Source organism: Loxodonta africana, chromosome 3, assembly GCF_030014295.1.
Source record: "Loxodonta africana isolate mLoxAfr1 chromosome 3, mLoxAfr1.hap2, whole genome shotgun sequence".
Classification (NCBI taxonomy): Eukaryota; Metazoa; Chordata; class Mammalia; order Proboscidea; family Elephantidae; genus Loxodonta; species Loxodonta africana.
The window spans coordinates 56,839,267-56,864,311 of NC_087344.1; the positions used below are offsets into that span (position 1 = coordinate 56,839,267).

A 25,045-nucleotide genomic window follows, 5' to 3' on the forward strand; every position below is an offset into this window, starting at 1 on the left:
AATAATTCTCTTATGAAAACTTTCTGCACCCCACTTTGAAGTGTGGCATCTGGGGTCTTAAATGCTAACAAGCAGCCATCTAAGATGCGTCAATTGGTCTCAACCCACATGGATCAAAGGAGAATGAAGAACACCAAGGTCACACGATAACTATGAGCCCAAGAGACAGAAAGGGCCACATGAACCAGAGACTTACATCATCCTGAGACCAGAAGAACTAGATGGTGCCCGGCCACAACCGATGCCTGCCCTGACAGGGAGCACAACAGAGAACCCCTGAGGGAGCAGGAGATCAGTGGGATGTAGACCCCAAATTCTCATAAAAAAGATCAGACTTAATGGTCGAACTGAGACTAGAAGAATCCCAGCGGTCATGGTCCCCAAACCTTCTCTTGGCCCAGGACAGGAACCATTCCTGAAGACAACTCATCAGACGTGGAAGGGACTGGACAATGGGTTGGTGAGAGATGCTGATGAAGAGTGAGCTAATTGTTTCAGGTGGACACTTGAGACTGTGTTGGCATCTCCTGTCTGGAGGGAAGATGGGAGGATAGAGAGGGTTAGAAACTGGCAAAACGGTCACGAAAGGAGAGACTGGAAGGAGGGAGCGGGCTGACTCATTAGGGGGAGAGTAAGTGGGAGTATGGAGTAAGGTATATATAAGCTTATATGTGACAGACTGATTTGATTTGTAAACTTTCACTTAAAGCACAATAAAAATCATTAAAAAAAAAAAAAAAAAGGTAGTGCAGGCCACACCCCAGGGAAACTCCCTTTACCTTGAATCAGGGAGGTGACCTGAGGAAGGGTGGTGTCACAATTCCACCCTAATCCTCTCAACATAAAATTACAATCACAAAATGGAGGGCAACCACACATGGCCTACGTTGATACACACATTTTTCGGGGGACATAATTCAATCCATGAGAGCAGGTTTTTTTTTTTGCAGTACCACTGGGTAGGTTCAAACCGCCAACCTTTAGGTTAGTAGTTGAGCACAAACCTTTTGTGCCACGTAGGGAACTTGCCTGACACATACCATGTTGCTGTGGAGTCAATTCCGACTCATAGCGACCCTATAGGACAGAGTAGAACTGCCCCATAGAGTTTCCAAGGAGCTCCTGGTGGATTCAAATTGCCAACCTTTTCGTTAGCAGCCATAGCACTTAACCACTATGCCACCAGTGTTTCCCGTCTGACACTTAGTAGGTACTTAATAAATGTTTACTAAATGAATGGATGTACATCAGTCTGATTAAGAACTAGTTTTCTAGATCTAGAGGCGTGGGTAGAAGCAGGTTCTTTTTTCTAAATGAAGGCGCCTTTAAATCTAAACAGAGACTTACAAAGAATACGTGAAGCACAAGTTATTTTTAATGTTGCTATAGATTGAATTGTGTCCCCCAAAAATGTGTGTCAACTTGTCTAGGTCATGATTCCCAGTATTGTTTGGTTGTTCACTATTTTGTGACCTGATGTGATTATTCTATGTGTTGTAAACCCTAACCCCTATGATGTTAATGAGGCAGGATTAGAGGCAGTTATATTAATGAGGTGGGACTCAACCTATAGGATTATGTTGTACCTTGAGTCAGTCTCTTTTGAAATATAACAGAGAGAATCAAGCAGAGAGGAGAGGAACCTTATGCCACCAAGAAAGAAATGCTGGGAGTGGGGCTAGTCCTTCGAACCCGGGGTCCCTGTACTGAGAAGCTCCTAGATGAGGGGAAAATTGATGACAAGGACTTTCCCACAGAACTAACAGAGAGAAAGCATTCCCCGGGAGCTGGTGCCCTGAATTCAGACTTCTAGCCTCCTAGACTGTGAAAGAATAAATTTTTGTTTATTAAAGCCATCCTCTTTGGTGTTTCTGTTACAGCAGCACTAGATAACAAAGACAATGTCATCATCCATTCTTCCAAGACCCAGTGGGAAAGAGAGGGAGAGAATCCCAAGCCAAAAAGAGAAGTGAATGGCTGTAGTGTTTCACCACCTAAGGAAGAGAAGAGTGGAAGGAGCCTGGGCTGCGTTGTATCTGAGGTACCATTTATGTGGGCACTGTGGAAGCAACATTGACACTTTCCTCTGCTACAATTATGTATCAGCATGTATATGATCATATTCTACAATCGAGTCTTCCTTTGACATCTACAACCCAGGAGTTATTTGTTGACAAGGATGGTGGGGAGAGGGGCTGAGACATACAGTGAACTATCTTATATTCACTCCACTAACTTTGATGCAATAATGCGGTAAATGATCAGAGGTAGCCTTTGGAAAATTATATTTATTATAAAATTATTCAGTATAATGAAAGATTATTGAATATGATAGTATCTTATCCACCTAGAATAAACCTTTCTATTAATACGTTAGTTCCCCCCCAACACATATTCCTTTGGGATGGAGTAAAAGGTCATAGTGCCTTAACCTCTAGGTAGGTGATTGTGCGGGTCCATTAATCACCTTCTCAATATGAATGATTCTCTCTCTTCTCAGTCACTGCCTAGATTGCCACTGTGAATTGGATCTGGCACAATCATCTGCCTAGAAACTGGCCTTCAAGCATCATCACGAGAGCAAGGGACAGCATGCACTCTTGCTGTGGGAGCAGGTGGCATCAGGGTTAGGATTTTTCTTTTCCTTTGGAACCCGCCTGTGATTCATTTCCCTGTGTTTGTTGTTGTTCACACCCTTGCTATGACTGGCTATATGCAATTTAGCAAACCCTAATGTGTTGATCCTAGAGATGATTACTGCACACACTAGCTCTGCCACCCATCCATCTGACTGCAGATCTTGTTGTTGTTGTTATTAGGTGCCGTTGAGTCGGTTCCAACTCATAGCGGCCCCCTGTACCACAGAACGAAACACTGCTCGGTCCTGCATCGCATCACAATCTTTGCTGTGCTTGAGCCCATTGTTGTAGCCACTGTGTTAATCCATCTGGCCTTCCTCTTTTTAGATGACCCTCCACTTCGCTAACCATGATGTCCTTCTCCAGGGACTTGCCCCTCCTGACAACATGTCCAAAGTATGTGAGAAGAAGTCTCACCATCCTCTCTTCTAAGGAGCATTCTGGCTGTACTTCTTCCAAGAAAGATTGCTCTTTCTCGTGGAATTCCATGGTATATTCAATATTCTTTGCTGACACCATAATTCAAAGGCTTCAATTCTTCTTTGGTCTTATTCATTGTCCAGCTTTCACATGCACATGAGGCGACTGAAAATATCATGGCTTGGGTCAGGCGCACCTTAGTCCTCAAAATGACATCCTTGCTTTTCAACAGTTTAAAGGAGTCTTTTACAGAAGATTTGCCCAATATAAATCTCTAGGTCTTACATAAATGCAAATGAGGTAACTAATATTTGACAAGAAGCACTGCTGGTGCAGTGGTTAAAGGCTCGGTTGCTACCTGAAAAGTTGGTGGTTCTAGCCCATCAGTGGCTCTGTGGGAGAAAAGACCTGGTGATGTGCTCTTGTAAAAATTACAGCCTAGGGAACCCTATGGGGCAGTTCTACTCCTTCCTGTAGGATTGCTACAAGTCAGAATCGACTTGATGGCACACAACAACAATGACAATATTTTGACGCTAATAAGATGAGAGGTAGCCCTCACTGGAATGCAGGCAGCCCTGAGATGTTGGTATTGATAAGGTGCTATGGATAGGAGTGGGACATAATTCATAAGCATGTATACTCTACAACTCACACCTTGGCTCTGTTACACTTAGAATACTTTACAACAGGCCCAAATCAATATCATAATCATAGCAAACGAGGCATGTTCTTTAACTGGTAGTGTCACAACGTACCCAGTCATTCAGGTCATATCAAACCCATTGCCATGGAGTTGATTCCAACTCAGAGAGGCCCTGTAGGACAGAGTAGAACTGCACCATAGTGTTTCCGAGGAGCAGTTGGTGGATTCAAACTGCCGACCTTTCGGTTAGTAGCCGAGCTCTTAACCGCTGTGCCATGGAGCTCCAGGTCATTTCAAGAGTCCCACAAATGCCCATAGCACATAATCTTGCCAAACCAAACCAGGAAGAGGCATACCTCCATCCGTTGCCTCTTTGTTGTAATTATTCCATGTAACTCTTCAGCTTATCACGTTCAGTGTCTATGAGTGTTCGTGACATCCTCTGTTATGTCTGTTCTGTTAGTTCTTTTTCCTAATGGCCCTTGAAATCCTTTGATGATGTTGTTGTAAATCTTCTCCATCTTTAAGTTCATTTGTCTCCCTAGAGGAAGTGAAAAGGTGTTATCATTCCTGTTGGCTCTACTGTTGGCAGATGCCTGTAAGATAAGGTTCTAAGTCTAGGCTGAGGCCCACAGGGTTTGTGTCTGGTGCTCTATTGTTACTGATACTTTTCTGATGGAGTCAATTTCCCCACTTGGGATCCCTTTGTCTGAGATTATATCTACCTTATCCAGGCAACCTGAGGGGGTCAGATGACTTTTACCTTCCATGAGAAACTGGACCATTGCTCTTTTTCTCATGACAGTTGTAGTTGGACTAATAGGATGTATTTTAGTTATTATAAAATGTTCTTGTATCCAATCATGTTTTGATCCAGATGGGATTTTCATCACCTTGGCAATCAGGTTGTGAAGTCAACTTATCGAGTTATGGTCAGTATATTCACAGGGAAAATGGGTGTATAGTGTCGAGATGATTAGAATGGTTACAATAATGTCTATCAGTTGTCATTATAAATATATATATTTTTAATTCTGGAAGAGCTAGCACAAGGCTGTTGCCTGAGATATTTAAGAGTTTCCAAGGGAATTTAGTCGCCCATGACTATCCATTTCATATTGGGGATGCCATTTACTCTGGCCTCCCACATGGTGGGCCTTAGTGGAGTAACAAATGTATACTCTCATGACCCCATAATCTTTAATATCTTTTAACTTGTTGAGAGGACTAATATTTTGGCTGTTTGAATAGCTCTAGGATGTCAGGAGGATAACTGTTTATTATGTAATTTAGACAACTTTTTCTGTCAGAATGCTCCTCTTTTTTCCATTTATTTCACCCCAAACCTGGATTTAGGTATTTTGTTAAGAGCCCATTAAGCCTTTTTACCATTTCTGCTGTTGCTGGTTTACGAGATGTGTGAAAATGTCATAAGATTCCTCTTATGGATTGAATTAGCTGGGCCATGATTCTCAGTATTGTGTGATTGCCCACAGTTTTATGTGATTTTCCTGTCTATTGTAAATCCTATCACTATGATGTAATAACATGGATTAGCGGATTATATTGATGAGGTGTACAAGAGTAGGTAGTGTTTTAAGACAATCTCTTTTGACATATAAAAGATAGAAGTGAACAGAGAGACATGGGAACCTCCTACTACCAAGAAAGCAGTGCTGGGAGCAGAGCGCATCCTTTGGACCTGAGGTTCCTACACTGAAATGCTCCCAGACCAAGGAAAGACTGATGACAAGGACCTTCCTCCAGAGCTGGCAGAGAGAGAAAGTCTTCCCCTGGACCCGGCACCCTGAATTCAGACTTCTAGCCTACTGGACTGTGAGACAATAAACTTCTCTTTGTTAAAGCCATCCACTTATGGTATTTCTGTTATAGCAGCACTAGATAACGAAGACAAGCCCCTTCTCAACTGTGGATTGAACCTAAACACCATGTTTGGCTGTTGGGGGCATAAGCCCATTCCTTCCAAAAAGGGGTACTTCCTCAGGGTTCTGGGTAGAAGCAGACAAAGGTGGGCTCTTTAAGCCTTCTGGGCTTTGCTAGTGTTTTTCCTTCTGTCTGGAACACTGCTGACCCTCTCCTTACCTGGTTAGTTACTCACCTGGCTAGGTTCTATTCAGACTTCAGATTTCGGCTCAGACAATTCCTGGTCTGGGAAGGCAGACTGTTTCCCCCTTTTTAGTTATATGACATTGCTATACTTTGCTGTGCCTCAGTCTCCTCATCTATAAAATGAGGATGATAATAGTATCTACCTCACGGCACTATTGTGAATACATGAAAATAGTCCCTGGCAAACAGTAAGCACTCAATAAGTTAATATGATTAATTTATCATTAAAGATAATTTTTAATACTAATTTATTATTAAGTGATTTTATTAATAATCATTACTTTTATTAATAATCGTTAATTTTATTATTCCTTGGCTTTCCTGGATACCCTAGTGGTATAGTGGTTAATAGCTACAGCGGCTAACCAAAAAGTCAGCAGTTCGAATTCAGCAGGCACTCCTTGGAGGAAACCCTATGGGGCAGTTCTACTCTGTCCTATAGGGTCGCTATGAGTTGGAATTGACTCAACAGCAGTGGGTTTGGGTTTTTTTTGTTGTTTGGTTTTCCTGCTCCAGATGGGGTTGGGATCCCTCCTCTTTGTCCCCATAGCCCTAGCTTTTATAATGTTAAATGATACTTTAAGTTTGCTTGTCTGCGAGGCTCTGAGCTGCTTAAAGGCAGAAGGATCCAGTTCCTAGAGCAGGGCAGGAACCTTCAGGATTCAAGGTCAAAGTGGGATGGCATAACAGGAAGAGAATGGGACTCGGAGCCCCATGCAAATTGTCAGTTCAGGCTCTGCCTCCCACTTGCTGGGTGACCTTGAACAAGTCTCCCAATCTCTATGAACTGATTTCCTCATCTGTAAAAGATGATTATACCACCTTCAGGCTTTTCTGGAGTGAAGGTATTCAAAGCACCAGGCTTGGAGTTGGTGTCACTTAATAGTTTCTTACTAGTAACTTATCAAATACTTGTTGCCTGAAAGAATGTGACATATGAGATGTGACATCTTTAATGCAAAAACATCAGCCCGAAAGGAAAGAGCCCTTAGAGGTGATCCCATCGCTCTGTCCCATTTTATAGAACAACGATTCTGCAACCCAAGGCCACATCCATTAGGTGAAGCAATCGTCCCTCTCTGCAGTGACTTGAAGGAGCCCTGGGGGCTCAGTGAGAAAGCAGTCGGCTGCTAACCAAAAGGATGGGGGTTTGAACCTACCAGCTGCTCTGTGGGAGAAAGATGTGACAGTCTACTTCCATAAGGATTTACAGCCTTGGAAACCCTATGCAGTAGTTCTCTGTCCTATAGGGTCGCTGTGAGTAGGAATCGACTGCAGTGGGCCAACTTGAACAGGGAGCAAAGAGACCACAGAGGCCTCAGCCCAGAGGTGCTGAGTGCTTGCATTCTTGGGTGGAGCCAGTGGCATCACTAGGGCTGGTGTCACCCAGTGTGGTAACTCAAGTTGTCACGCCCCCGTGGACCACCTTCTGTCCCAGACCATTAAGAATCCTTAGTAATGTTTTTCATATGAATGTTACTGGTAAATCGTATTTCTCGTATATCACCCCTTGTTTTCCTTTAACTGCTACTTCATTCTCAAAAAGTTATTGATGTAGGTTCACAAATACTATTAACCACGATATTGTAGCTAAATACCAGAAAATTTAACAAAATCGCCAATTATAAAAACACCGGCAGCAACGAAAACAGCAGCCTGTGCTTGTAGCATGCAGACGAAACCACATGAGTGATTCGAAGGGTCGTTGTAATTGGGTAATAATGACAGCTCTGACTGGAGCACGTTAGAAGGTTCAAAAAGTAAATTAGCATAGTTTTAGCCTTGTAGGTATGTTGATACCTGTTAGCTGGGCTTACCAAAAAAAAAAAAAAAAAGTCTTTTTGTTGTCATAACTAACTACAGCGGTATTTTAATGGACATTTTGGTGTCACCCCCTCTGACGGTGTCACCCGGTGTGGTCCACACTCCTTGCACCTCCCTACTGACACCACTAGGTGGGGCCTTAAGTTGAGAGGTGGCCTACAGCCTCCTAGGTGGCTGTTTCTAGGATGCAGGGCAGGGTTCCTCACTCTCATGTTGGCTTTGACTGCCCCCTAGTGGAAATTTTTCTCCAAAACGGGTACCTGCTGAATTTCCCAGGAGATCACTTAGGGCACTGTTCCAAATGCCCACTGTCCCATAGCTCTGTCCTTGGCCTTTTCCTCTTTCCCTACCTCACTCTCGTGGCAATCTCGCCCTGTCTCATGGCTTTACGTACCATCCATGTGCTGACCACTCCAGCAATTATGTCCCAAGTCTAGCTTCCCTCCTAAACTCTGGTGAGGTGAAGGAGAAATCAGAGTGAAAAGGGACAGCACATTGAACAGATTGTGGTTAAAATATCTTTTGTAAATTTTATAAAGACATGTAATTCCACTGAAGTGAGGGATCTTAAAGCTTAAGTTTCATGAGCTTCATGGTAAATCCACACCCCCAACCCCCAGCTGAGGGCCGATCTGAGTCCTTGGAAGTCCCTAAATGACCAGAAGAAGGCAGCCATGGGACACTGTGGGAGAAGAGCTCTCCAAGCAGAGGGAACTGAGTACGCAAAGTCCCCAGGGCAGGAATACTTCAAGTTAATAGTGGAGCCGACTCCTGTTCCAGTGCTCCTTCACAACCTGCTGCCTCTGTAGGCCCTCAGAGAGGCTCTCTTGGTGTCTTCCGTCTCCCTCAAGCTCAGTTCCTAAAGTGCCAACTTGTCTAGGAAGGCCACAGCTGCCGAGACTGTGGGTCCGCCTCCCGGAAGCCCTGTTGCTGAACAGGACCTGAGTTTCCTGGTTTCCACCTGGCAGGGGGCAAGCAGACATCCTCTCTGCTTTTTCTCCCCAGGCTCCAACCCCAGCCCCAAATCTCCATGGCAACCTCCAGCCACAACCCTGACCTGAAGGAGGATCTGGAGTGGGGAGCACAAGACCATTGTGAAGAGACCAGAGGAGGTGGTGGACTTGCCTCCCCTGCTCCTTGTGCCCTGAGGGCCTTCTCCCCTGGCCCGGTGAGGCCCCCAAAGACCCCAAGCTGGAGATTCTGCAGGTGTTTCCTGTTGCTAGGCACAGCATGGCCTGGATGAAGGTCTATCTCCTGCAGCTGCCCCAGAGGCTGCTCCTGCTGGGGGCAGCTGCCGTAACCACGTCTGCCCTGGAGACGGGTGAGTATGAGGGGGCTTGGCCAGGGCAGGCAGGAGACTTGGGTCCCCATCACTCTTAGAGACTGCCACTTCCCCAGTCATCACTCACTCCAATGGGCTGGGACTCCTTGAGTTGGGGGAGCCCAGGAAACCCTGTGCCTGGTTTTGCTTGATGCCACCAAACTCACCCTAAGCTCCTCCGGAAGGCTGGAGCGGCAAGTCACCTAGAAGCAGCAGCCTGGGGGTAGGTGGGACACCCCTCAGGGCTGGCAATGGGAAATATTGTGGACTTTGGAGTCAGACAGCCCGTGTTCATGCATTTACTCTGCCTCTTCCAACATAGGGAACCCTGGTAGCGTAGTAGTTAAGTACTACAGCTGCTAATCAAAGGGCTGGCAGTTCGAATCCACCAGGCGCTCCTTGGAAGCTCTATGGGGCAATTCTACTCTGTCCTACAGGGTCGCTATGAGTTGGAAATGACTTGACAGCACTGGGTTAGGTTTGGTTTTTGGCTTCCTGCATTTGTACCCCCGAAACGGTTGTTTAGCCTAAGTTTCAGTTTCTTCAGTTGTAAAATTGGAACCGTTGTGGGCCTAATTATTATTATGTGTATAACCCAAACCAAACCCACTGCCATCAGGTCGATTCTGGCTCATAGCGGCCCTGTAGGATGGAGTAGAACTGCCCCATAGGGTTTCCAAGGCTGTAAATCTTTACTGAAGCAGACTGCCACATCTTCCTCCCACAGAGTGGCTCGTGGGTTTGAACTCCTGACGTTTTGGTTAGCAGCTGAATGTTTTAGCTTCTGTGCCACCAGGGCTCCTTATTTTAAGTGTATATAGCATGAGATAAACCACACAAGACACTTAGGACAGTGCCCGGAACATAGAAGGTGCTCGTTTTGCTCATTATGTAAACCCCGTCCCTATACCCTGAAAATGCTCCCACATCCTGAGCCCCGATGGAGAACTTCCTTCCTGAGAAGCCACATCCTTGCTGCCCTCAGCCACCCACTGGTGCCCCTGCCATGTACCAGGAAACCCACCAACTCTTCTCTTTCTGTCCTTAAAAAATCAAAGCTAGTCTGAGCATTTATCTCATTTAATCCTCCCAACAGTGAGGATGCTTTGGGCTGTAATAGATGCCGAAACCGGGGCTTAAACCATAAGGACATTTATTACTTCACTTAAAAAGAGTGGCCTTAGGTTGTTTCAGAGATGGTTAATTCCGTGTCTCAATCACGGCAGGGCTTCTCTGTAATTCTCATGACCTCAGGCTTACAAACTAGCTGCTGCAGCTCTGAGCATCACATCGTCATTCAACAGCTTTCAGCAGCAGAAAGAAAAAGGGGCTGCTCACCATAGTTCTCCTTCTTTTTCATCAGGAATGAAAACTTTTCCAGAAACCCCCAGCAGATCTCTCATTAAATCTCATTTGCCAGAACCAGGTCACATGCCAATTCCTAAATCTATCCGGTATAATTAGGATTACAAAGTTTGGTTTAGACCAGTCACCAAGGGAGCTGGGTTCATTGCTTCCTGAGAGCTGAGGGAATCAGGAATCTTTTAACCAGAAGAAATGGAATGGTTGTCAGGTGGGCAGGTACCAATTGTGTCTGCCTCATCCTTGAATAAGATGATAGTAATAACGAACGTTTCTATAACACTCATTAAGTGTCAGGCACTGGCCTAAGCAGCCTTTTAGTTGCAGTCCCAAAATCTAAAAAGCTCTGAAAACTAAAATTTGTCCTTAAGTAATTAATTGGCAATATCTGACCTGCACTGAGAGAAGGCTTTTTATTGCTTTTATTTGCCTGGTTTAGATAGAATGGTCATACAATTGCTCTAAAAATATGAATGTGTTTGAGCACGAAGGACTGCTGCAGACTCCACTTGGGGCTGGAACATAATATACTGCATATCATCTTACCGTTCTAAAATCCAGAAAATTCTGAAACACATCCTAGGTTTTGAATAAGGGGTTGTGGACTTGAATTAAATCATTTAATCCTCACAAAAATCTGAGACTGGCACTATTGCTTAATCATTCCATCTTACTGATGAGAAAACTGAGGCTCAGAGGGGGTAAGTGACTGGCTTAGGGTCATACAGCTAGCAGGGGGCAGAGCCAGGCTTGCAACCAGGTCACCTGGCTCCACGGTCCCTTTTTTCCTGCAGCTGACCTGGTGAACCTCTGCAGGCAGAAGTGGCAGGGGGACGGGCTGCTGTTGTGCTCGCATCCTGCCTCCCGCAAGTTCTATTTCATGGCCCAGGACACTGACCGCGGGCTCTGGTGGTGGGCAGAGGCCCCCAGCAACAGGGTCAGGTTCCAGTTGTGCTTTTTCCTGGTCTACAGCATGATTCCTGCGTTCCCAGTGCCTCTGGAATCCCTGGCCTCCAACACCTCCTGCCCAGAGTGGGATCCAGGCGCTCCTGGCTCCTACCTGCAGTTCTACAAGGGCCCATCGGGGGTGCCCTGGCCCCTGGGGCCCCCTGTCTGCGGCCTGACCATCCCCGCCCCAGTGGCATCCTCTGGACCCTCCATGGGCCTGCGCCTTGTCACTAGAGGCTGCCAGCCTCGAGTGAACTTCGTGGGCGAAGTCACCTCTTTCTGGTTGGGTGGGTCGGGATGAAGGCCAAGATGGAAGATCAAGGCTGGGGGCAAATGCAGGCCGTGGAGCCTGGTTGCACCAAGAAGGGCCCAGCCCCATGGCTGCTGTGCTAATAGAGAGAGAGGTGGGGAGGGAAACTAGGAGGTCATGAGAGGTGGAGTCAGAGGGTCACAGCAAGGGACATTCCAAACCCAAAGAACCAACTCCATAAATCTGACACAGGTGGATATGTATGCCGGACTGCCCTACCAGCCCTTGGCACACACACATTTGGGTATGCCTCTTACTCACACACACACACGCACCTCACACACATACACTTCCCACAGTAACATCTACACATTCACAACCGCCGCACACACACACCTCACTAACATATACCCCGCACATTCACACACAACTCACACCCACCTTGCACACCCACATACACCTCCCATAATACACACACTGCATGCATACCTCACACACTTACATCCTGCAACAGTCACACACCTCACAAACATACTCAACACACACAGCACATACCTCACACACCCACACATTTCACACACTGCACACTCACACACAATTCACATCACATGCTTCACACACAACACACCTTGCACACTCACACACACACACTTATGTTCCTATACTGGCTCCTTTGTCTGGAGTGAGGCCTTCAGATGTCTGCAGGGGGGAGCAGTCAGAACTCTTGAGGCTGTAAGTAACAGAAACCGACCCAAGCAGTGAAAGGGACCTCTCAGAGTTGATATTAACAATAATCGTTTAACAAGTATTGGCTTTGATCCTTTGCATGCTGGAGCTAATCTGTTCCTCGCAGCAACTCGGCCCTGCTGATAGCCTCATATTTGTAGATGGGAAACAGGCTCAGGGAGGTTAAGTGACATGTCCAGGCTCTCCCTGCTCATAGGTGAAGCAGCTGGGCTTAACACTAGAGTATGTCCTCCCGGTCAAATTGAGCTCAAGGCTGTAGGCCCAACGGGTTCCCCTGGACTGGAGCACCTTGCTGATGTCACAGCAGAGGATGTCTCCAGTGATGGCAAGCAGATGAACTGCCAAAGCCCAGCAAATTCCCAAAACAGGAAGCGCTATCATGATCTCTGGCATAATATTCAGACTGGACAATTCAGCATGGACTTGTGAGCACTTCAAGACAAGAACGTGGGGTCTGTGAGAGCCAATACACATTCAGCAAGAGCTAGACCTTGCCATGCCTGGCCCTGGACGGCCCTTTAACACCCGAGCTGGTCGGAGAGCGCCCCCATGCCATCTTATTTGTCAAGTTCCACCTTCTTTCTTCCTTGCGTATGCACGTGGTCTGAATTTTGCGTGTGGTCTGAATTTTGGATTTGAGGCTCTCTCTCTCTCTTCCCTATTGAAGTCTCTGGCTCTGGAATGAGCTACGTGACGTGTGCATCTTAAATCATGTGGCCATGATCGATGGTGCCTGGGGTCCCCTTTCTGGTTCCTGTTAGCCGTAGCAGGCCGTTTCTTTTTCTGTCACTTTGCAAACAGTTCTCACCGGCTAATTGGAAATTAGCCCACGGGCGTTGTCCTCCTCCCTCCCTGGGGTCTGTCCTCCTTTGAGGTGCAGCTGTCAGCCAGGGAGGCAAAGAATGTTGGAGCTACTCCATGGTTTTAGCAGGACTGAGCTCCAGACAGAAGGGGGCAGTGGTGAAGCCTTATCCTGACTCTGGCTTCCTTCAGTCCATTTTTTGGTCTGAATCAGGAAACTTTCGTTTTGCATCCTCGGATCATACACACATTTGAAGTTGTTCACACCTGCAAGCACATCCTGCTCACATATGACTCCCCATACATTCCCACACTAATGTTTGGGTTTTCTCCCTGACAGACATTCACTCTGACTCCTGAGCACTTCCTACAGAGCATTAGCTTTCATTTACAAATGAAAGGAACCCAACTCAAACTGGTTTAAGCCAAGGGAGATCTTGGGGTAGGGGGATCCTAAACTTGGATACTAATGGGTGGATTCTGGCATTGTTGGATCCAGGAGCTCGAATAATGTCACAGAATGGGATATTAGATAAGCACACGTGTCTGCCGTACTCTGCACACCATGTCATATAATTCTTTTACCTGGGTGCACATTCATTCATTTAATGAATGTTAATTGAGCACCGGCTATGTGCCAGGCACTGTTCTGGGCTCTAGGGATATAGCAGCAAACAAAACAGAAGTCCCTGCCCTCTTGGAGCTGACATTCGAGGGGGAGGTAGACCTTAAGCAAATAAGCAATATGTAGTCTGCAGAAGGTGGTAAGTGCCGTAGAGGAACCCAAGCCAGGGAAAGGAGGGTAAGAGTAGTGGCATGTGTTGAACGGATGCTGTCCTTATGGGGAGGTCGGGGAGGCCTTCCAGATAAGGTGACGTTTGAGTGGAGGTCTTAGGGAATGAGCATGCAGTAACCTTAGGGAAGAGAAATCCAGGCAGAGTTCACGGCAAGAGGTAAGTTCTGAGTGAGGATTTGCTGAGAGTATTTAAGTTTACTGGGATTTCTAGATTTTCCATTGTCCTTTATAGAAACTTAGGGTGCATGTGCACACACATGCAAACACACACATACACAGTGTTTATGAGCACAGACTACAGAACCAGCCTGTCTGAGACTGAATTCACCTTCCGCTGCTTAGATATGAGCTGTGTGGCCTTGGTCAACAGCCTTAACGTCTCTGTTCCTCAGTTTTCTCATCTGTAAAATGAGGTTAAGAATAGTACTTACCCCACTGGGTTGTTGTGAAGACTAAATGAGCTGGGATGTGAAGTGTTTAAAGTCAATAAATGTCAGCCATGATCATCATCGTCGTGACCCTACACCTCTCTCCCCGTGAAACACGCATCCATACTCTTGTCGGCACGCACAAGATAACAAGCCCCCTCCTGCTCACACCTCCCACATGCCTCATTGTGTCACAGGCCCTGCCCAGGGTCCTCACCCCAGGCCTCCCCTCTTGGTCCCAGGATTCTGTGGTGGCTACTTCCGCCGTTGGAACGGCAGATGCATCCCCCCAAGTCTGGTGTGTGACCGCTGGGACATAGACAACTGTGGCGATGGCAGTGACCGGGCCTCCCAGCCACCAGCCAGCTGTAGAGGTTAGTGACCTATGTGGCTTGAGCCCCACTGAGCAGCTGAGATGTCTAGCCTTTATTCTCCTTCCTGGCGGGTAGGGTCTCAGTGAGGAGGCAGGAGGCAGGTGCATAAGCCTCCTCAACAGACCGGGGAGACTAAGGTGAAAATGTGGCTGTAGGGACTCGGGTTAGACCAGTGGATTAAGGATCAGAGAATGTTAGAGCTAGTACAATGCTAGAGATTATCCAATCCAGCTGTTTTCAAATGATATTTTAGTGGTGGGAATTTTCCCTAAATGGAACATTGCGCAGAGAGACCCAAGACAGCAAAAGAAGAGATACTGGGTTTAACTGGGGTGGGGCTCTAAGCCCTGGCTGATTGATGATTGATGGCCCCCTGAACGCCCTGAGTATTGTCTTCAAGGCATATATATATATATACACACACATACAGGTATACATACTGATTTTTTTTCATTGTGGTAAAAAAAATATATATATAACAAAACATTGACCATTTCAACATTTCATACATACAATTCAGTGACATTAATTACGTTCATCATATTGCACGACTATGTGAATTATTTCAAATACAAGAATTAGCACAAAGCCAATTCCTATGAGGCAGAGGTCAAATATATCTCAGGCTTCCAATTCTCCAAGCTGCAGTACCATTCCATCTCTGACATTGGCCGCTCCCCCTCCCCTTAGCACTTGTGAAAAATAGTGGGGCAGGGGCATCTGAACTCCTCCAACTTCACGAGGGGAAGGAGAGTCAAGATCAACAGCCCAAGGCTGATTCCTATGAGGCAGAGGTCAACCATACCTCCTCTCTCCAAACTTTTTACCAATCCTGACAGCAGCCGTCCCCACCACAGCACTCTCTACTTCTCTGCTGAGTTTGACAATTCATTGCAATGGCCACACAGAACTCACAGACCATACTCACAGTTATGGGGTTTATTAGGGAAGCAACATGTTACAGTTCAGGATCAGGAACAACTCAGGATACAGTTCTTTGATCAGAACAGCCTCTTCTCAGCTGTGCCCACAGGCAGGCCTCTCTCTCTGGCCTTCCACCCCTCTCTCGGCCCCTCGGTCCCTCTGCCCAACCTCTGCCCTGCTTGGGCAAGTATTACAAAACTCTTTAGCTCCACTAATAAGTGTCCAGAGGCAGGAGTGAATTAACCAGTAAGCAAGGTATGCACAGGCTTACATTAAGCATGAAACATGTGGTGAAACCCATGTGAAATTTTGCACTACAGATTAGTAAGTAAACACAAGTAAGCCCATGCATACCTTGCTTTTTGGGTAATCCTTCCCTGCCTGGGGGCACCCCACTTTGTCAAAGGCACTCAGCTCTGTCACTTCATGGGTTGGTAAGCCTGGCTCTGCTAACAAGTGCCCAGAGGCATCCCACTCCACCAGAAAGCCTCTTGTCAGAAGGTGCTTAGCTCTCATGCTCTGTTGGTTGGCACACCCACTGTAATCACCTTGCTCTGTGGGCCAGGAACCCCACTGTGCTGTCATGCACTGGTCTCCTGATGCTATTTCTCTGCTGCTACTTCTCACCATCTTGCGCGGTCTCTGGTGTTACAGCTCTCTCCCTCTCTGTGTCTCCTGGGTCTAGGAGGTTCTCAGTGCAAGGACGCCAGCCCAAAGGACATGCTCTGCTTCCCTCTCTTCTTGGTGGTAATGATTACTCCCTGTCCACCTCTGGGTTGGCTCATTTTAAGCCTAGTGGGATGGCAAAACTGACTAAATTCCCTCATTAAGGTTTCATACACTTTATTTGCATGATTCCATCCCCACAAAGGTGCCATGCACCTTATCTGCATTATTAGCAAACTACCCAATCCCCTTGGTGGGCAAGTAGAGTCCCACCCAGTCATTTGGTGGGAGTTACAAGACACTGGTGACAAAGGCCATATAAAAGTGATTCATTGCACTGTAGCACACTTCCCTCCCCTGAGTGGGTTTGGCAATTCACTGCAACATCTTATGGAACTCATAAATTGTACTTACAGTAAAGTGGCTTATTAAGGAAATGACAGGGTACAACTCAGGATCAGGGTTAACAGACTACAACTCAGGATCAGGATCAGGATCAGGATCAGGATCAGGATCAGGATCAGGATCAGGATCAGGATCAGGATCAGGAAGCATATAGCAAAGTCGGGAAGGTGGACCCGAAGTGAAGGGTACATCACACAGTTCTTCAGTACAGGAGAGCCCAATCAACTCCTCTCAGCCATGCGAAAAAACAGGCCCTTCTTTCTGCCTTGCACACCCCCTCTCAGCCATGCAGACCTCCTCTTGGCCATGCACGCCCCTTCTCAGCCATGCACACCCCCTCTCAGCCATGCAGGCCTCCTCTTTGCCATGCACACCCCCTCTCAGCCGTGCAGGCCTCCTCTTGGCCATGCATGCCCCCTCTCAGCCATGCACACTGCCTCTCAGCCATGCAGGCCTCCTCTTGGCCATGCACACCCCCTCTCAGCCATGCACATCCCCTCTCAGCCATGCAGGCCTCCTCTTGGCCATGCACGCCCCCTCTCAGCCATGCATGCCCCCTCTCAGCCATGCAGGCTTCCTCTCGGCCATGCATGCCCCCTCTCAGCCATGCAGGCCTCCTCTTGGCCATGCATGCCGCCTCTCAGCCATACATACGTCCTCTCAGCTGTGCTGGCCTCTCTGCCTTCGGCCTCTCTGCCATCGGCCTCTCCGTTGCTTAAGGACCGAGCTCATAGCCAGTGTAACAGCTTTGTTCAGCTCTCTTAGGTGCACTCCTAGCAGCAGGTTTCCGCCATTACCACTGACGTCCACTGCAGGGCCCCTTCTGGGCCTGTTGCCACTGGCTCTGTCACAGGGCCCCTTCCAGACCTCTCACTATCTTCAGTGTTACAGCTCTTAACCTGTGTTACTGCTCATTTAGGAGATTCCTCACCTCCTCTCTCTCTGCTTCTTTTTTCTTCTCTCTTTTTGCCTCTCCTACCTTTTCTCCTTTTCCTCTCTCTGAAACCTCTGTGGGATTGGCTAAATTTATAAGCAAAATTCTTGTTAATTTCAAGACATGACCCTCCCAGCAGGGCCATAAACTGACTGATCCTCTCAGTGGATCATAGTCACTTCATTTGCACAGTCTATAGTATATTGACCAATCCCTGCAAGGTGTGTAAAATAGACCAATCACAGGGCAGGCTGCAGCACCCGCCCAGACAAAAAATATCAAACCCTCATGTTGTTTATAGCTTACCCAGGAACCTGGACAAAAGTAACAAACCCTCTGGGGTAGAAAACTAGGGCAAAGGTAACTCCCCAGGGTATAGGGGAAAAATCTCTCAAGCTGTTTTTCCAAAGAACCAAGAAAAGAGGTCACATAAAGGAACTCATTTCACCACAGCAACCATCATCACTATTTCAAAATTTTCCCATCACCCTTATCAGAAACCCAGGAACTCGGTGTCTCAAGCATACTTTGAAAATCATTGATCCAATCCAACTCCCAGACTTTACAGATGGTGAAACTGAGGCCTAGAGGAGAGAAATGACTTGCCCGAGGTCACAATGTCAGCAAGTAGCATAAGCAGGAATGACTTCTGTGGACAAGTGGGACAAGAATATCCTTCCTAAGGGTCTGGAGATGTCCCACCCACCCATCAGGATGAGACTGAGGCAGGGTTGCCATGCATAGGTGAACAGTTTATTCACTGCAAAAAGGCACCTGCCTTTGCATACCAAGCACGAGTATGGTGTTAGGGTTGGGGACAACACATCTGCCCAAAGAAGGGTTATCTTTTTTCACTCAAAGTTTCCATGGGCTTATTTAAACCCTGTACCTGCTGGGCTGTGGCTGCCTAGATTGGGTGCCATTTTCCAATTTGTATAAAGGTGCTACATAGACTAATAGCAGGCCTGGCTGGAAGTGGGAAGGGTGGTCAGGGGAACAGATAAACTGACCTCCAGCGACCTCCTTTAACCTGAGGATCAGGGTGAGGGGAAGTCACGGCCTGGAGCTGGCAGAGGACAGATGGGAGCTGGGGAAAGGGTGGCACTGGGGAGGGGGTGTAAGCTCTGGGAAGGCTGCAGCCTTGTTGGTCGTCCACCTCTGTGTCCCCAGTCAGCACCTGGCACGTGCCCACAAAGCAGGTTCTCAACTAACAGCACCTGTCGAATGGAAGACTCTGGACTGGATGTCAGCTGCGCCTTGGAATTGCTGCCTAACTTGTTGCCTCCATTGTTTCCTCCATGAAGGGTCTTCCAGGGTCAAATAATATTTCTTCCAAAGCTCCATAAAACTGACAAGAGGTTAGAAATCTTACAGGATGGAGGCAGAGGACCTGGGATGTCCTAAGACGCTGGTGTGGTGGAAAGAGGGTGGGCTTTGGAGATGGACAAGCCTGACTTCAAACCCCTGTTCTACCCCTTTCTAATAATGAGCCTTGGGCCCTGGGTACTCACCTCTCTTCATCCATGCCCATCTCCTGAAACTTCTGTTACTGGGGATGAACTGTGTGCCCACCTCTGAAGCCAGTCCCTCCGTGTGTGCACTTACCCTATTCCCTCTTGCCTACCCAAGGACCACACTCCTTCTGGTTCTCCTATACCATGAAACCTGGATCACTGCCATCCGCAGGCCAATATGTTGTCATTTCTGCCATCAAAACAGCAACATCAGAGAATTCTTGATGCCTCTACCTCCTCCAGCTACCACCCCATTTCTCTGCCCTTTTATAGCAAAAATCCTTGAAAGAACAGTCTAGGTCAACTGTGTCCAGTTTCTCCCCTCCCAGCCTCTCTTGAATCCACTCCAAACAGGCATTTGCACCCACCAGCCACTGAAACTGCTCTTGTCAAGGTCACCAGGGACCTCCACATTGCTGAACCCAAAGGCCTGTACTCAGTGCTTATCACACCTGGCCTCCCAGCAGCATTGGACGAGCTTCATCAGTCCCTCCTCCTCCCAGGACCCCACAAGTCATACTTTCTCAGTCTCCTTTGCCAGTTCCTCTTTATTTCCTGGAATCTCCAGGTGGCATGAATGATTAAGTGCTCAACGAGCTCAAAGGTTGGTGGTTTGAACCCACCCAGAGGTACCTCGGAAGACAGGCCTGGTGATCTGCTTCCAAATGGTCACAGCCTTGAAAACCCCATGGAGCAGTTCCACTCTGCACACATGGGGCTGCCAGGAGTCAGAATGGACTCTACGGCACACAGCAGCATTATCTCCCTGACTCACGCACGGCACCTTGAAGCATCATCCCAAGGCTCAGTTCCTCAGGCCTTGTCTCTGTCCACACTCATTCTCTTGGTGACCTCATCTACTTGCGAACAATGTGCCCTTGACTCTGGCTCCGCATCACCAGCTGGACTTGTCCTTGAGCTCTAGTTGCATGACTGTCTCTCTTCTCGACAACTCCACATGGATGTGTAGGTGGCTGGCACCTCAAACTGAACTTGCAGAAGCTCAACTCCTGACCCCTCTCCCCACCCTGCACCTGGGCAGCCCTCCCCTTCTCACTAAGTGGCAACTTGAGATCCCAGTGGCTCAGGCCCAAAGCTGTTTAGAGTCACCCTTCAGGCCTTTTTTTCTCTCACAGCCCATCTAGAGGCCATTCACAGTCCTTCTGGTCCTCATCGGACTCTGCCACTTCTCATGCCTGCTCGGCCCGTCTTCGGTTCTGAGCCACCACCATCTCTTGTCTGGGTTGTTGCAGTAACTTCCAAACTGGTCTCCTCCCTTCTGCCCTTTGCCCTACTGTGTATTCTTCCCAGGACAGCCCAGAGGAGCCTCTTTTCCTTCCTGCTTTCCTTCCTTTCTTCTTTCTCTCTCCTTCCTTCTTCTTCCCTCCCTCCCTTCCGCCCTCTCTCATACACACACTCTCTCCCCTGCCCTCCCTCCCTCCTGTTTTTTAACTTTTAATAGACTTTCTTTTTTTACAGCAGTTTCAGATTTACAGAAAAACTGAGAAGACACTGTAGAAAGTCCCCAATCTACCCTGTACCCAGTTTCCTCTATTAACATCTTGTGTTCATATAATACATTTGTTACAATCAATGAACCGATACTGATACATTCTTTTTCTTTAATAATTTATCTTTGTTGTTGTTGAGAATATACACAGCACGATATACACCAATTCAACATTTTCTACACGCGTTGTTCAGCGTCGTGGATTACATTTATTGACGCATTATTATTAACCAAAGAGGGCATAGCGGTTCAGAATTCTTGCCTTCCATGTGGGAGACTCAGGTTTGCTCTCCAGCCAGTGGACCTCAGTTCAGTCACCAACCATCGGTAGAGGCTTACATGTTGCTATGATGCTGAGCAAGTTTCAGTGGAGCTTAGACACCAAGACGGACTGGTAATCTACTTTTGAAAATCAGCCACCGAAAGCCCTATGGGCAGCATTTTGTTCCATGGTGCGTGGGGCTGACTTGACGGCAGCTAACAACAATGACAATTACCAAACTAAAGTTCAGCCCTCTAAGAGCTGAACAGAAGATTTCAAAGGGCGGCTCGAGAAGACAAAGTATTATGGTGACATGTGCAGAGACCTGGAGATAGAAAACCAAAAAGAAAGAGCATGCTCGGGGTTCCTCAAGCTGAAAGAACTGAAGGAAAAATTCAAACCTCGAGTTGCAATATTGAAGGTTCTATGGGCAAAAAAATTGAATGACGCAGGAAGCATCAAAAGAAGGTGGAAGGAATACACAGAGTCACTGTGCCAAAAAGAATTGGTTGGCATTCAACCACTTCAGGAGGTAGCATATGATCAGGAACCGGTGGTACTGAAGGAAGAGGCCCAAGCTGCACTGAAGGCATGGGTGAAAAACAAGACTCCAGGAATTGACAGAATACCAGCTGAGATGTTTCAACAAACGGATGCAGCGCTGGAAGTGCTCACTCCTATATGCCAAGAAATTTGGAAGACAGCTACCTGGCCAGCCGACTGGAAGAGATCCATATTTGTACCCATTCCACAGAAAGGTGGTTCAACAGAATGCAGAAATTATTGAACGATATCATTGACATCACACGCAAGTAAAATTTTGCTGAAGATCATTCAAAAGCACTTGCAGCAGTACATTGACAGGGAACTGCCAGAAATTCAAGCCAGATTCAGAAGAGGAGGTAGAACAAGGGATATCGTTGCTGATGTCAGATGGATCCTGGCTGAAAGCAGAGAGTACCAGAAAGATGTTTACCTGTGTTTTATTGCCTCTGCAAAGGCATTCGACTGTGTGGGTCATAACAAATTATGGATAACATTGCGAGGAATGGGGATTCCAGAACACTTAATTGTGCTCATGAGGAACCTGTACATAGGATCCTCATGAATAGAAACCATTGTTTGAATAGATCAAGCAGAACAAGGGAATACTGCCTGGTTTAAAATGAGGAAAGACGTGTGTCAGGGTAGTATCCTTTCACCATACTTATTCAATCTGTATGCTGAGCAAATAATCCGAGAAGCTGGAGGATACGAAGAAGGACAGGGCATCAGGATTGCAGGAAGACTCATTAACAACCTGTGTTATGCAGATGACACAACCCTGCCTGCTGAAAGTGAAGAGGACTTGAAGCACTTACTGATGAAGATCAAAGACTATTGCCTTCAGTATGGATTACACCTCAACATAAAGAAAACGAAAATCCTCACGGCTGGACCAATAAACAACATCATGATAAACAGAGAAAATATTGACGTTGTCAAGGATTTCATTTTACTTGGATCCACAATCAACACCCATGGAAGCAGCAGTCAAGAAATCAAAAGATGCGTTGCATTGGGCAAATGTGCTGCAAAAGACCTCTTTAAAGTGTTCAAAAGCAAAGATGTCATTTTGAGGACTAAGGTGCACCTGACCCAAGCCACGGTGTTTTCAATCACCTCATATGTATGTGAAAGCTGGACAATGAATAAGGAAGACTGAAGAAGAATTGATGCCTTTGAATCATAATTACTGAATAATTACAAGAATATTGAATATACTGTGGACTGCCAGAAGAGCAAACAAATCTGTCTTGGAGGAAGTACAGCCAGAATGCTCATTAGAAGCAAGAATGGCAAGACCTCATCCCACATATTTTGGACATGTTACCAGGAGGGATCAGTCCCTGGAGAAGAACATCTTGCTGGGTAGAGTAGAAGGTTAGTGAAAAAGAGGAAGGCTCTCAACGAGATGCGGCTGCAACAAGGGGCTCAAGCATAACAATTGTGAGAATGGCACAGGACCGGGCAGTGCTTTGTTCTGCTGTACATAGAGTCACTAGGAGTCAGAACAAACTCGATGGCACCTAACAACAACAACAACAACAATATCCATTATCTATTCCAGGCTCACATCCAGGATATCAGGTTACATTTACTTATCATGTTTCTTTAGGCTCTTTTTGGCTGCGGCAGTTTCTCAGACCTTCCTTGTTTTTGATGACCTTGACAGTTTTGAGAAGTTCTGGTCAGGTGTTTTGTAGGATCCTTCATTACTGGACTTCGTCTGATGTTTCCCCTCACTATAAGACTGATGTTATGGGTTTTGGGGAGGAAGAACACAGAGGTAAATATGCCACTTTGCTCACATACAAGGGTACATACTATCAACATGATTTGTGACTGCTGCTGTTGACCTTGATCGCCTGACTGAGGTAGTGTTTGTCAGGTTTCTTCACTTCAAAGTTAATCACTCTCCCCCCTTGCCATACTGTACAATTTGGAAGGAAGTCACCATGCACAGCCCACAAGTAAGGACTGGGGAGTCTAGGGTAGCCTTTCAAAAATCAGTTTGGCTGATGTCACTCCCATGTTCAAAACCCCTCTGCTGACCCCCCAACTCACTCAGCAAAAGCAAAGCTTCACAGTGCCCCAGGGGCCCTGCACCGCCTGGCTTCGTCACCTCCCACTTGCCTTCTTGCCCCCTTGGCTCGACTCCAAGGGCCCCCTCGCAGTTCCTCCAGCCAAGGTGCTGCCTCTTGGGCTTTGCCATCCTCACTTCTAAGACTGATTGTTCTTTTGGCAGTCCAGACGCATGCATAAGTTGGATAATGAAAAAGGAAGACAGGGGAAGTGATGCATTTGAACTGTGGCGTTGGTGAGGACTATCGAATATACCATGAACTGCCATTTGACACGATATATTAATTTTTCTATCTTGCCAGTCTCCCAGTACTAAAATGCCAGTCTCGTGAAGACATTTTTGTCTATTTTGTGCACTACTGTATCCTCCAGTCCCTAGAGCAATGTCTAGAGTGTAGTAGGCATTTGAGAAACACTAGTCAAAGGAGTGGAAGAATGACCTCCATGCCTCAGTTTCTTTATCTGTAAAATGTGGATGACATGCTTACCTTTCAGAGTTGTCACAGACCTGGAGTGTGATTCTATAGGTAAAGGGTCCAGCACGGAGCGCAGTGCTTGGTGCACAGAAAACGCTCAGCACGTGTACATCCTCCTTCCCTTCCTCCCAGCAGCTTGTGTGCATCTTGAGAAGTAGCTCTGTTCATAAACCCTGGGTCCTAAAGCTACACCGTGTGAGTTCAAGTCCTCCCCTATCACTTCCAGCCGTGTGAACTTGGAAGAGACTTATTTCTCTTATCTGTAAAATGGGGATATTAATAACTACAGCCTCAGAGAGGGGGTGTGAGGATTAAACAAGACATGAATGCCCCAGAAGGGGAAGCTCTCAGTGTTAGCTCTGTCATGTCCCACTGCAGGTCCTACCCCCATGTCCAGCCAGGTCTAGAGCACCGACAGTGACGTCCCCCAGCCCATGACTCTCTCTCTCCCCAGCTCTTGGGTCTGCAGGCCCCCTCCGGACTGCCGCTGAGAGGACTACGCCTGCAGGCCAGGATCCTGCTCTCCAGGGTGCAGCATCAAAAGGTAGACAGATGGCTCTTCGTTACTCCTGTGCCCTGCTCCTCCTGCCAAGATCACGTGTCCCTCTCTGGGCATGAGGATGGGAGCAGCATGTCCAGGCTGGCGCCCGAGTGAGCTTTCTTTCTTTCTGCAGGGCCCTGGCTACGGAAGGTGGCACTGGCCTCCTTACTGCTCCTGGCCTCCACTGGCCTCCTCATTGGCCTCCTCTGATGCTGCTGCTCTCCCAGCCAGCTGGCCTGGTGGGCTGGGGCCCGGGGACTCTGTCTGAGCTTCAGTGCAGCCTGCACCATCTGCTATGCATGTCCCGGCCGGGTTGCCCCTGGGGGACCGCGGCCAAGCAGGCCAGCTGTCCAGGGTCAGGAAGGCCATCCCTAGAGAAGCTGCAGGTGTTAGAGGAGAGAGTGGGCTCTGGGGCAGACAGTCCCTGAGCTCTAAAGCCCTCTCAGGTGGGTCACTTAATCCTCTGAGACTCAGTCTGCTCCTCTGGAAAACGAGATGATTC

At 47.3% G+C, this 25,045-nt stretch overlaps 1 protein-coding gene across 1 annotated transcript; it reads left to right on the forward strand.

Moving 5' to 3' along the window:
- Positions 1-8,634: 8,634 nt before the first annotated feature.
- On the forward strand, positions 8,635-24,680 carry LDLRAD2 (low density lipoprotein receptor class A domain containing 2). The gene is given in 5 exon segments (XM_023551939.2): positions 8,635-8,980; positions 11,137-11,577; positions 14,555-14,686; positions 24,381-24,442; positions 24,444-24,680. Coding segments are annotated over 5 exon segments (903 nt in total). The 5' UTR covers positions 8,635-8,889; the 3' UTR covers positions 24,621-24,680.
- The last annotated feature ends 365 nt before the right edge of the window (positions 24,681-25,045 follow it).